Source organism: Lipomyces doorenjongii (genome assembly GCF_038497915.1).
Source record: "Lipomyces doorenjongii strain NRRL Y-27504 unplaced genomic scaffold V1508scaffold_4, whole genome shotgun sequence".
Lineage (NCBI taxonomy): Eukaryota > Fungi > Ascomycota > Lipomycetes > Lipomycetales > Lipomycetaceae > Lipomyces > Lipomyces doorenjongii.
Window position 1 is genome coordinate 1 of NW_027118071.1, and position 12,709 is coordinate 12,709.

Here is a 12,709-nt window from a genome sequence, read left to right on the forward strand (position 1 = left end):
CCGGCTTCCAGCCTCATGTAGATTGCCGGATTAGAATGGTATTGGCCCTAAGGCATAAACAATTAAACAAACACGAGGTAAACAAAGTAATGACTGGAAGCCCCAAAAACGAAAGGACACAAAACCACCTACAAAACTAAAGACAGCCGCAAACGAGTCCTTGTTGGGCATATTTGTTTCGCAGCAGATTACGGTAAAATTGTCTCTTTAACCTGTGTTATAAATTGATGAGATATGTGCAGCTCAGTTAGCCGTTGATGTTTAACAATAAGAAATTCCAGTACTGCAATGAGATGATTAAAGATGATATACCGCGCACGCGGCCAAAGAGTCATCAATTAGGCAGCCGTTGTATGAGTGGCAGAGCAGGGCATGCATAGATTACACCTGGCGACATTATCAATACGAACTAATCTGGTGACAAACTACAGGATAGGTCTCACTATCAGGTAGTAAGGGTGACTTCAATTAGTGCCTGGCAAAGCCGCATTAGACTCTATGCCGTTGTTTGTCGGGAAAATGTTAGAAAATCAATTGCAACAATGCTAACCTTATTAAGCCCTTACGAAGTGGCCGTTAAACATTGCATAATTTGGCAAGGTGGGTTAATTTAGTTTAATTAATTACAGCAGTGATCCAGTTTGCACGCTCGATGACCTGCGAACTTGGGCCACCGGTTATTCCGCACGAAGATGACTGCTACCGCACTGGACACGCAACTGGAAATGGAATAATTCTGGGCTAGCTTGAATCGCTGGGTCGGGTTGGTGCCGTACACGAGAGTGAGTGCGGCTCAGGCGTTTCCTGCGGCCATGGCGGCGCCGCAGGAAACGCGTCATGAGGCTGAGAACAATGCTGTCCATGGCCTCAGCAGCGCCGATGACTGCAAATTTGTGGCCCAGTAAACATGGAATTCTGGAGACGGCATGTATCAGTCCTGTAGGGAGTCTGCAGATAGTGAGTAGCTAATACCAAGCTGTTCGCGTCATCGCGGATCAGGCAGGCCGAATACTTGCCGCTGGACTGATTCACCAGGCAACACAATCACGCTCAGACGGGCCCGTAGTGCAAACAAAACTCGTATTCGTGCATTAATATTTCGTATTCGGACCCAATCACCGCCTTGCCAAAAGACTCCGCGGTTGCACAGATCGGACGCCGTTGCGCACTCGTCCATGTCTCCTCTGGTTATAAATATAGCCATCTCCCAGCAATTTATTTTTCTTGCAGACACACGCACACAGACAAGCACAGCCCACACGAAGCCGCTTCACACGCAACTCCAAACCAACTTGTAGCCACACAAGAATGGAGGAAGTAGATGGCCAAGATAATCTCGCGCAAGGAGACGCGGCTATCGAGGGAGAAGCAGACCCAACTGCGAACGAAAAGAAGCGAGGTGGGAGGAGGAACCTGAACAAGGTGTGGGATGCAGGAGACACGAAGGGCCTTTCCAAGTGTGCGTTTTGTAATCAATTGTACACGACAGGCAACGGCCACGGGTGCGTCGCAAAGAGCTGGAGGAAGGAGCGTGAAGCCGACGTCGAGTATGAAGATGTCGATACGGTCACACGCAAGATGTACTTGTCTCGACTGCTCGACATTACAGTCAAGGCATCTCAGGCCACCTTTTTCGTCAAGTGGATCCTTGCGCGTGTAGATGGTCAACACCGCATCCTGTGGTTTGCAACGCGACTCCTTCACGCCTTGATCATCTCAACCCTTCGGGTCGTCACGCTCGGCAACATTGAGCAGTACATGCTGATCCCATCCACAAAGGTACCGTCAGATCGTCTCGTCATCAGCCAGACTGTGATCCACCGGGCCTTCTCACTTGTCTCGGCAAAAGGAACAAGACGTCCGAGTAACAGCAAACTGGATCACGTCTACAACGATACATTTGCCAAATATCGGGACCGCCTCCAGCCGTGTTTGGGAGATGGCGAGAATCTGATGAAAACCAGCCTTCAGTATGCGGCCAAACAACTCGCGGCGAACTTTTCCGTCATGATGGAGGCGCAAATCTGGAGGCGCACAGCCTATTGGCTCCGTCAGGAAATGGTTGAGATTATTTTAGAGCGTGTTGAGCCCATTCCCGTCTTTCGAGATCACAAGAGCAAGATTGTGGATGCCATCTATTCGTGGCTTCACAAGTTTATCATGCATGAAGGGGCACTCGACGCCCAACCGTGTCTAGCTGGGAAATCTGAAGAGGAGATTCGTACCCTCTTTTTCGAACACGTCAAGGCCAAACTCAACGAGCGCAAAAAAGGATCGCGTTCGCGTTCGCATCGTGCCGTCGATTTGTTTGCGGCTGATACGCACCGGAACGCGTGGAACGAGATCTGGAACGAGATGTTTACTCGTTTTGCACGCCACATCCTGACAGTACTGATTCCATTTGAAAGTCGGAATGCGGCGACCGGAGAAGATGACGCCGGTGAAGTTGTTGATGTTGAAGATATTTCAGCGTCCAAGGCGAAAGGACGTGATTTCATTTCGTGCCGTCGTGCTGAATGGCTGTTTGCGATTCTCAAACGGTTGGAGGAATTGCAGAAACGCGCTGAGAAGCGATTCGAGTCAGAAGAGTCGGTATCGGGCAAACAACATCAACAACAGAAGCGCAAGCGTCACGCACCAGTTCTCAAGATGCACCGCCTGTTCCCGCTGACTGGCAACGTTCCAGGCCACATTCAATGCACCGAACAATTGTTGCTTCATGCATACAAGGCATACCTGAAGGAGCACGGAACGGAACGGGAGAAGCAACAAGAAGTGGTCCTTACCGACTGGATGAAGTTGTTTGGACCTCCACCTGAATTCTGGAAGCTCAAGCAGGAAGAGGGAGGAGTTTCAGGGGAAACAACTTGTCGTGAACGGTTGAGAAACAAGTTTATGACGGATGGCATCACTGTCTCTCTGACCGAGACCACTGTGGTTCTGAAGAAGACGCGCCCGAAATTAAAAACGAAATTCGTTCCCATCTCTGCCAAGATACGTATGCCATACGTTGACAAGGAAATGATTGAAGACCTGATGCATCACCATAACGTTCGTATGGTTTTGTTTGCGGATCCGGGCCTTGGGCGGATGCTGACGGGCAAGTTTTTTCCTATTGAACGGATCCGAGAAGCCATCACGCGGCAACAACAGGCAGCTGCGGCTGCAGCAACACAAGTCGGCGGGAGCGAGTACAAACAGGTTGGATTTCGTGAATTGTTTGATGCGCCGGATACGCGCAATCTCACCAAAGGCGATGCGAAGTTTTCCTGGCGTCAGCAACGCAAACAAGCAACAGGAATTGATTTTCGCATCACCGCAAAGGAGCGTGCATACATGTGCAAGACGAAAAAACACCAAAAGCTTCGGCAACGATTGCAACTGGAGGATACCGGAAGACGCGAAGAAGAAGGGAGACGAGAAGGAGTTGGTCGACCCTGCCTCTTTGGGAAAGAGCCGTCCCTCATGAGCACATCTTCTGACGCGTTCACAGAGTATATCGACTTTATGTGCGCTGCCAACCGGTTGCACGATATTTTCTCCTTTTACCGCCAACCAGTCTTTCGTCATTTGCGGATGGATAGCTATTCCGCGCAACAGCGCTGGTGGGTCTACGTACAAGACAAGATGTATCGCGTGTTGAACGATCACAAGATTCGCCTTCAGATTCCACGCTACAGACGTCCGTACGCGTATGGTGATCCGAAGCACCCACGCGCCACCCAGACTCCCTTACGCCTCGTTGCAAAAGAAAAACAACCCGAGCGTCGTCAGCTCAAGATGCGCACCCACAGTCCTCCCAATCGTTATCGCAAGTACGCCCCCCCTCCCCCTACAGCACCAGATCCACCTGTAGCACCACCTCCAGATGGAGATACAGGTTACGGCCGGCTTCTCATCGTGCTTGGAGATGGTTCGTTTCGTCACAACATGCGTGGTCATGCGTCCACTTCGACTCCGAAGCGCATCTTTCAAGAATTGAGCAAGTTGGGCGAGATGGTCCGTTGGGTGGACTAGCATCGCACGAGCAAATGCTGCTCTTCGTGCGGAGAGGAGATGGAAAAAGCCGTGTTGGCGAAGCGTCCACAAGAGACTCGACAAGCGCAGTCGAAAGGGTGCCTCAAGCGCGCGGTGCGCAAAGCCACTTTGGCTGCCCGTTTTGAAGCCAAGCATGGTTTGCCGGATCCTCCACCTGCTGCTGCCCCTCCCCCTCCGCGTGCCGACGCGACCCTCCCTGTTGTTCGTGATGACGGGCGCCGTAGGCAGCCGCCGCGAGTTGATGGAGATGCTTATGTGGCACGAACTCGCTTCCGAAGAGGCGACGCGTTTCCTTCACCTTCTGATGCTGGCGAATGCGACTTTAGTCAGCTGCTGACACCTTGGGGTCTCAAGTACTGCGGCATTTGCAACCGATTGTGGTGTCGGGATAAGAACGCTACTCACAACTTTTTCTCCCGAATGGTGTTTTTGCTCGCCCAATCGACAGTTGTTGCTCATGCTGTCGCAGAATCGCGTCAAGATGGTCCGGGCTACCTCTGTCGTCAAGTCAGACAAGAACCGGATGATCCCCCTGCACCCAAGTCGAAACGAGTTGCAAAACGCAAACGAGATGATCGTGCTGTTGACGGGACAACACTTGCTGGGAAGCGACAGCAAGCAATGCACACACAAGCTGCAAACGAGTGCGTATGTAACGTTAAGAAACCGGTAAAGTTGGAGAGCAGGGGTTAGGGCTGATATTCTTTGGATTGGGATGCGGAAGATAACGAGACCATATGTGCAGCGACATTAAATCTGTTTTCGTTCAATTGTGCTAATAATACTGTCTCTTATATCAAATGCAGAACTCACTTGGCATGGGCTAGTGGAAATTGGCAAGGAATGTTCTAGTACTGTCTACAGAACTAACCAGTTATGGAATGAGCCTATCTCGACGGCGATGATAGAATAATCTAGGTAAGACTTCGTCCTGCCACCAGTTAAGAGACAGACGGATGTGTCGGGTGCGAAAAACAGCCTAGTCTTAATCCTCTCCGATAAAATACTATAGTATGATACTGAGGATGGGTGACTTAGGCTCAGGGTTTCTCTGCATTAGCTAAAACTTATTCACTAGCGAGATCAAAACTCAAATTCCGCTCGGACACCAACCCTTAACCGACAAGCGCTCCTGAACCGCAAGAGCGGCCGCGGCCATTAACTACTTTACCTTATACCTTTCTTAGTAATCTTCTTTTTTTAATCTTAATTATTAATAATTCTAATATTAATAGTTGCCTTTTGATTAATTTTTACATTAAATTCAATACTAGACTTTTGAAGTAGTCATTCAAAGTGGACATTTCAGGTGTAAATTTGATTTAATGTATTATTAAATTAAATCAGATTATAGAATTAATATTTAAGGTTATAAAAACTTTTGTTCTTTGGAATTATATAAGGGCCATGGGTCATTTTAAGAAGACTGGTAGTAGTCGGGGGGTTTTGTCGATTATCTTGGCATATCCGCCGAAGTGATTTTTTTACAATCTTGCAGCATTGGATGACCACACCGTCTCCCTGTAAGGGTAGAGAGAACGTGTTGATCTAAGATGCCATCCCAAAAGGTGTAGGTCCGCTTCTCCAAACGGTCATTTCGCGCCCAAATGTAAAGCTTATATGGCATCCGACTTAATGACAGATATGGCAAATTGAGCTCAAAACTGATTGCACCAGTCTCAGCGGAAATATTGCACACTAGTGCCACAACTCTTTGACTGGGTTAGGGTCGCATCTAATGACATCAGATTGTGGTGCTGGGACTAGTAGTGATTGCCGTAGCACATGGTCGGTTTGTGCATTCCTGACGGCTAAAATTGGATAACCCTAACCTTCTCGTCCGATAGGTGTAGCACATGGTGAACTGCTCATGTAGATACTTTCCATTAGGTATCGCGATGATGTCAGGCTATGCAATCAGTCACTCAGGCAGTCAGGCTTCCGTGATACTATGTATGTCCAATCCAAGTAATATACAGTATTTCAGGCTCACTGCCACATCGCAGAGTCCCATATTATAATAATTAACTACTACTACTTTAAGGAAATTATCAGAAAATATCATCCATATGGCTTCTGGAAGTTGCCTCTGCGGAGACTTTAAGTATGAATTGTCCGGGGAGCCTGCCATGACTGTAAGCTGATACTACTGTGCAACGGAAATGATGCTTATAAGATCCAGGCCCTTTGCCATTGTCAAGAGTGTCACAAGTTAACAGGCTCATGCTATTCTACCTGCTTGATGATTCCAGAGAATAAATTCTCCATTGGCATTGGTTCGAAACCACTCAAGACCTTCACGAAGAAGCACGAGAGTGGTATGCTACTCAGTATCCATTTCTGTCCCAATTGTGCGACTACCATCTATAAGACTGCCGATGCAGAAAAATTCAAGGGCCTGGTTATCCTACAGGCAGGAACTTTGGATAACGGCTTAGCAATAGGCATGGAGAAGCCGAATGCAGAGTTTTGGACCAAGTATAGGACCTCATGGCTGAAAGAGGTTAACGGTTTAAAGCAATTCAATGAGTTTGAATAGCTTGACCAAGACTTCGCCATTTGGAGTGTCGCAAATATGGGAAATTTATATTGCAGGCACATGCCTGAATTTTCGTTCGTTCTGATGCACAGTTGTGATTTCAGAGCTATAGTAATCAATGAGTAAAATTATTCTCAAAGATCTATGGTAAATATCATAGTGAATATGAATACCTGAACATAACACCTCTGAGCCGCACAGTCAGTGGCTGACTGCAAAAGTATGGTATTACTATATAAATTCACAACCACTTTTTGTTGCCTGTTTGAGAAATGAAAGCTCCGTTTGGATCAGCGGCATCTCGAGCGATGACAGCATATTGAGCTTTGACACTTCTTCCGGAGTTAGCGCTTTATTAAAACTAGGTTCATAAACCTAAAATATGGTTATCAATGTGAGTCTATCTCTATGACTGAAAGACATACGTGGTGTTTCCCGTGTGTTGACAAAACCTGGACTCAGTGCCAGGACAGTAAACCCTTCGGTGACTGTATTTGACAATGACCATATTAAGGGCTGCCTTCATGAACTATACGTCAATTGTGTAGAGTTTCCCGAGAGCAAGGTAAAGTCGAGATCCGCCAGACCGGTCGAAATGGCGGTAATACTCTTCGTAGCGCCCTTGCGTAGCAGGGGAAGAAACGCATTAATACTGTATACAACTCCCAGTACGTTTACCTCGAGACTGGCGATCATGTCGTGACAGCGATGAAGCACAACCCAGAATGCAATAGGCTCGTTCTACCCATTTGCCAACCACCTCCGCTGTCCTGGCATGACTTCCGCTATTACGAAAGCAGGTTACCGAGCATGTTGGTACACAGTGTTCCCGACCTGATCAAGGGCACAGTCTTGTATCGTTGGGTTCTTGGAATATATCTTGATTGAGTTCTTCGAGTCTTAGTCGAATCTTGCCACCAGTTTTATCCTAGTCCAGCTTAGTCACAGTCCAGTTCTATCCTAGTCCAGTCCACAGTCTAGTGCCGTTACAGCCACTCTGTTAACGATCTCAATGACGTTGTAGATACATTCAGCTTAATCTTCAAAAATCAGTATCACGAATATTGTGTGGCGGTGGAACGTGCGAATAATACCCGTCATCGTCGTCATAGTCGGCAAATCTTTGCAGCTTGTAATGGAGTTGTAACTCCATACGCACTAGACAAAGTACTGGCTTATATGAAGCAACTGAATTTTTTCTCCGTCCTTGCACAAGGTGTCTTCAGGAGAACAATGGGAATGCCATGTGCGCATACCATTCAGCCTATGCTTGGCAATGACGATTCTCTGGAGCCCGAGCAGTTCAAGTCGCAGTGGTCTCTTGAACGCGGAGATCTACAGTCGGTGGACTATTGTCATGAACGCCTGGACCAATGGATCAGGACAGTCATCGGGTTGTGCTGTGTTTAGCCGCATGGACCGCATCACAATCAGCACTTCAGCCGTCTCGGCTCGGCCCCGCTCCCTCCAGCCAAGTACATTTTTTAATTCTACTTGTCTATTCTTAGTCGTCGAAACGATAGGACCTCGCGGTCGCCCAGGGACCGGTCAGCAGGTAACCGACAGCTCCACTCGCCGAGTACCGTCTGGGTCTGAGGCTGTCGAGGGCCAACTTCATACTGATGTCGGCGTAGAACTTCGAATGGGAAGGTGTAGAGGGGGTCGAGGTCCGTCTAATCCGGTATAAGTCCAAGCTGTTGAAGGGGCCCTGTTTATAGTGTTTGACGTCAACATTTAATATATAGTTTAGTTGCAAGATGGTGTTTATGTAACTGCAAAGATAACAAATGTTGGCACAGAGTCAGAACAACAGGTTAAATTATTAACCTCCCTTAATTTTTTAAAATCACGTGATTAGAATTGGCATACAAGGGATATTTTACCAATCGGCTCACCGTTCCCGCTGTCTTAAATTTAAACTCTGTTATTGCTCCCTGCTGTGGTATGCTTTTGCTTCTCATTTCTGCCTTACAGACCAGTCATCCTGATTATTGAAAATCAGGTGAGACCTCACGATGTGGCGAAATAGTGTACACAAAGTGATACTGCGGGATAATTGTGGAAATGTGTAGAACACGATAGCATATGATCGTAGTTGTAGAAGGTTTTAGAAATAGGTTTGAGAGTAGTTGTAATTGAGCTTTGGAAGGTTCTCGTGAAAAGGTTCTGGACGGATCTAATGGCAAGGTCTCAAACATGAATAGACCGGTTAGAACCTGTCTCCAGTAGTACTAATTAATAAGAGTTATTCCTTTTACAACAATAATAATGTAGCTCCCATTCAGGTACAGACAACATCACCATACAATCTGAGATACAATCTACCCATTCCGAGTGCTATGTCACTCCTACCGCCCGCTGCATCTATGCCGTCTTTGCCTGAGCGGTTTCAGTGGGCACCAACTCCTCAAACCTCCTCAGATCCATACCCTTCTCCAACAGCGGAATCACATATGGATCAAAAGTCTTCCAGTAGGGATTCTCGAGATGGTATTTCTGCGATCCTTCATTGAGATAGCGTTCGACAATGGTGAAATCCTGCGGGTCGTGGACGGATTGCATGACAAACCATGAAAGGGTTTCATGGTCCTTGGAGTAGATGGCGGAGGCCTCGAGGAGTTTGGCGTGGAGTTTAGATATGCAGTCCGCGTCGGGTTTCGCACGGAGGTCTGGTAGATGTGAAAAGGGAACATTAGTGTGGGCGAGAAAGAAGGAAGGGGATGAGGGGGCTAGACGTACGGACTACTATCGTATAGACCATTTGGGGCTCTTCAGTTGCAAGTTTGGCTGTTGATGGGAGGGTGGAGGGTGATTGTTGAGGTTGTGGGGAATGGGTCTAATCTACACCACCTATAGCACGAGAAGGTTAGGGTTAACCAATTCCTATAAAGGGTATGGTACTTTGTGTTGGTTCAAATAATTTTGGAAGTGCCGACATTCGGCCATGCGGCTGGCCGACTGGCCTAACAGCTCCACGAGTTACGGTGAATTTACTACTAATGAGTGACCACACACAGTATCGTGGGGATGATGTGCTGATGAACAATTCCATCCAACGTCTGCTTCTGATGACTGAAATCCCAGAATACCCTAACTTGTCTAGGTAAACCATAGATCTGCATATTTTATTTGTTTTTATTGTAGACTTTGTGCTCAACAATTTTACACTTAAGCCAGCTACTAAACTGACCGACAGCATGCCTCGCGTTACGATGGTCTTTGGGTTACCTATTAGTTTCTCTTCAAGGCCCTGGCTACCAATAATGCCTCTATAGCTTTGGGGGCAAGTATGTCCTCTTGTCCCTGGAACTTAATTTCGATTACCGCATTGCTATTGCAATACATGACCATTCCGTAGAAATCTTGGATGTCCTTATTTTGGCTTGTAATCCCAGAGAATGGTGTATCTATCTCCAATGTCCCGACTGCACCACTGAGAGATTTGGAATTATCCGTTTTGCTTGGTGTGCCGCCATTACGATCAACAATCGTGTGAGTTCCGGCGTAGAAACCTAAAATCCTGCACCCGTGCGGAAATGCAGATGATGTGCTCATCTCTCTTGATGCCATCTAGCCATCGACGATGGTGTCGTGGATGCCGAACTGCACTGTCAAGTCGCTGGCTAAGAGCTGGCTAAGTGGCCGGGGTCACCATATTCTACCCAGCTGCCCTGGGATAAACATGAATCCTCCGTCATCTTTGTGACAGCTGTCCTATCAAACGTAAAAGTCCCAAATGCAAGCGGTCCTACGGACGAGCTCCGATTGAGACTCTCCTCGGACACATGCCAAGCGAAGGACGAAACGGCGTATGCTTTAGAGATAATATTAGAAGTGGGAGATACTTTTCGAGAGTTTACAACGGCATACCTCTATGGGAACGGAAATGGATCATCTCTCCAATATTTATCGATAGGTGTATCGCTATCTCTCATACTGCAGCCGGGGTTCGATTCCCTATCGTAGTTATCCTTCCCTCTTTCCCTGGCTCCTGTTTTGCCGCTGAATTGGTTCATCATCAAGTCCATCGTCTGTTTCAGTCGCTTTGTAACTTAGGTTCTCTCCACGTAGATATTCCGCTCCAAATCTCAGGCGGAACAAGCGACGAAATTGACGTGCAGGCAAAAAGGATATCTAAGGGCAACCAGCTGGAAGGAAACAAGATCAACGAAACTGCGCGTCGATTGTTTCTAAGGCTTTGGCACAAAACCCCAAAAACAATCCGGCGAGAGCCACTCATAGTTTATTGTGTCGATCCCTGGTACCCTCGATTCCCTGGTTCTGAAGCTCTGCGATTGCAGCCGCATTCGCCGTCTTCCACATCCTAATACGTCTCTCGTGTCCAGTGTCAAAATTATCTTTCCATGCTTGATCGAATTTTGGCAATCTGCGTCCAGGCTCTCCTTCCCCAGGCTCACCTGCCAGGAGCCGGAGGAACTCGAAGTACTCCTCGAAATCGGGGTTTAGAACCATGAAACCAGGCCCGTCGCCTTTTCGTGCAATTCGGTCCACTTCCCACTTTCTCTGCTCTTCAACTGGAGGTAGGGTTGCCTTTCCTGCCAATACGCGCGCAGCAGCGACAGCTTGCCATTCGAATACTTTGAAGGTTAAGCCGGCGCCAAGCTGGATTCCGGAGGGGTTCATTAGTTGTCTCGGCATCACGAAGGCAGGATGTACATACAGCTCCCAAGAAGACAAGAGTCGGGTCACTCTGATAAAACACATGCTGATATAGATCTGGAACTCTGTTATTCCTTGTCGGCACATCCGGCAAAAAGGGAAGAGTCCATGTGAAGCCTGTGCCAAAAACGATATGATCGACTTCGGAAACCGACGTGCCGTCTTCGAAATGAACCGTTCGGTCGCCGCTGCTGCTTGATATATGCGAGATGGGCGCTCTCCGCTGAATCTTCAGGTGTTTGAATGCCTCGTCACCGAAGTAAGGGTTATACCGACCGCGGACGACGGCGTAGATGGGCGATTCTGCCGTGTCGATCAGACTCACTGCCGTGTCTGCGGCGGATACAGAAGCTCCGACGGTGATGACTCTCTGGTTTGGTCAGAATTTATCGTTGAGGTTGAATCGCGGAAGTCTTACCTTCCCGCGATACTTCTCTGGTCCTCTATATTGCTTTGTATGCTCTACCCTCCCGGGATAGGCTGCAGCGAACTCCTTCAGACCCTTGATCTCTGGAATGTATGGGACTGCATAGTGTCCCGACGCGACGACCAGGGCGTCAAATGTCTCTGTCCACCAGTAATCGAAACCACCCGCAAAACCGCTTTTCCGCAATGTCAAGATCCATTTGTTAGAAGCCGAGTCCTTGGCGGCTTTCTCAACAGTGGTGTCGTATTGCACCAGATCCTGGTACCCATTGCGGTTGAGCAGGTCTTCTATATACTGTCTGATGACACTGTGGTGCCGGAACGGCGTATCGTGACCATGACGAGCGATCGACCACTCTGATCGAATCGCCGGGATGGGTTCCTGAGAGTAAGCCATGACAGAGTCGTCAACATTCGTCTCCAATGAAGGATACACCGGCGAGTCGATAAATCGCTGCTGCGACGATGGCGCTGCATATCCGGGAAGACGGTCTGGGATTTTCAACGGAGTGTCTGCTGTGCGACTTGCCAGTTTCTCGAAGTCCCAGATTATCTCGGGTTCGTTGTCTCTTGATACCCTGGGATATTTTAGGATTTGCATTGTATCAGAACAGCGGGGAAGACATACCAACATCCCCCGGCTTTCTCCTGCCTGTCGAATACTTTGACCACGTCGAATGCTTTCTCCTGAGCGAACGCATCCACCGCAATTGCGCCTGCTGGCCCTGCGCCGATGATGGCGACGGTCTTAATCGGTGCCATCTTGCGTTACGATGGGCATAGCTGGGAAACAGGAAAAGCATTGGCCCAAAGAGGCTATCAAAGTAACCCTAACCTTGAACAGATAAAAGATATACCCCTATAGTACGATAAGGTTAGGGTTAACCAATTTAGCCGTCAGGAATGCACACCTACTTGATTTAGACGGCCACCAAAACGCGGATTTTGAACTTGCGAACAAAATGCCGAGATGTGGTGGTACCACTCTGCATGCCTGATTCAAGCCTCAACACACAGCCACTCTCT

General features: G+C 48.1%; 5 protein-coding genes across 5 annotated transcripts; 2 read left to right on the plus strand and 3 right to left on the minus strand.

Annotated features, from left to right (window-relative positions):
* The first annotated feature begins 883 nt into the window (after positions 1-883).
* On the plus strand, positions 884-4,691 carry V1508DRAFT_409664 (uncharacterized protein). The gene is made up of 11 exons (XM_066939191.1): positions 884-909; positions 943-985; positions 1,309-2,850; positions 2,893-3,338; positions 3,364-3,430; positions 3,494-3,605; positions 3,628-3,629; positions 3,655-3,815; positions 3,839-3,986; positions 4,018-4,216; positions 4,263-4,691. Exons 3-11 carry the CDS (start codon positions 1,309-1,311, stop codon positions 4,373-4,375), a joined length of 2,790 nt encoding a protein of 929 aa, XP_066798303.1. The 5' UTR covers positions 884-909; positions 943-985; the 3' UTR covers positions 4,376-4,691.
* Positions 4,692-5,934: 1,243 nt separating this feature from the next.
* On the plus strand, positions 5,935-6,747 carry V1508DRAFT_409666 (Mss4-like protein). The gene is made up of 2 exons (XM_066939192.1): positions 5,935-6,173; positions 6,221-6,747. Exons 1-2 carry the CDS (start codon positions 6,108-6,110, stop codon positions 6,575-6,577), a joined length of 423 nt encoding a protein of 140 aa, XP_066798304.1. The 5' UTR covers positions 5,935-6,107; the 3' UTR covers positions 6,578-6,747.
* A 106-nt stretch (positions 6,748-6,853) lies between these two features.
* On the minus strand, positions 6,854-7,442 carry V1508DRAFT_409668 (uncharacterized protein). Its single transcript, XM_066939193.1, has one exon. The coding sequence runs from the start codon at positions 7,271-7,273 to the stop codon at positions 7,100-7,102; it is 174 nt and encodes a 57-aa protein (XP_066798305.1). The 5' UTR covers positions 7,274-7,442; the 3' UTR covers positions 6,854-7,099.
* A 1,287-nt stretch (positions 7,443-8,729) lies between these two features.
* Positions 8,730-9,392, minus strand: V1508DRAFT_409673 (uncharacterized protein). The gene is made up of 2 exons (XM_066939194.1): positions 9,317-9,392; positions 8,730-9,246 (listed from the first exon to the last, which is right to left on the minus strand). Exons 1-2 carry the CDS (start codon positions 9,336-9,338, stop codon positions 8,942-8,944), a joined length of 327 nt encoding a protein of 108 aa, XP_066798306.1. The 5' UTR covers positions 9,339-9,392; the 3' UTR covers positions 8,730-8,941.
* A 1,317-nt stretch (positions 9,393-10,709) lies between these two features.
* V1508DRAFT_449255 (uncharacterized protein) lies at positions 10,710-12,445 on the minus strand (the record flags this gene model as incomplete). Its single annotated transcript, XM_066942469.1, has 4 exons — positions 10,710-11,200; positions 11,259-11,627; positions 11,676-12,261; positions 12,312-12,445. The coding sequence occupies 4 exons, from the start codon at positions 12,443-12,445 to the stop codon at positions 10,814-10,816; spliced, it is 1,476 nt and encodes a 491-aa protein (XP_066798307.1). The 3' UTR covers positions 10,710-10,813.
* Positions 12,446-12,709: the final 264 nt, after the last annotated feature.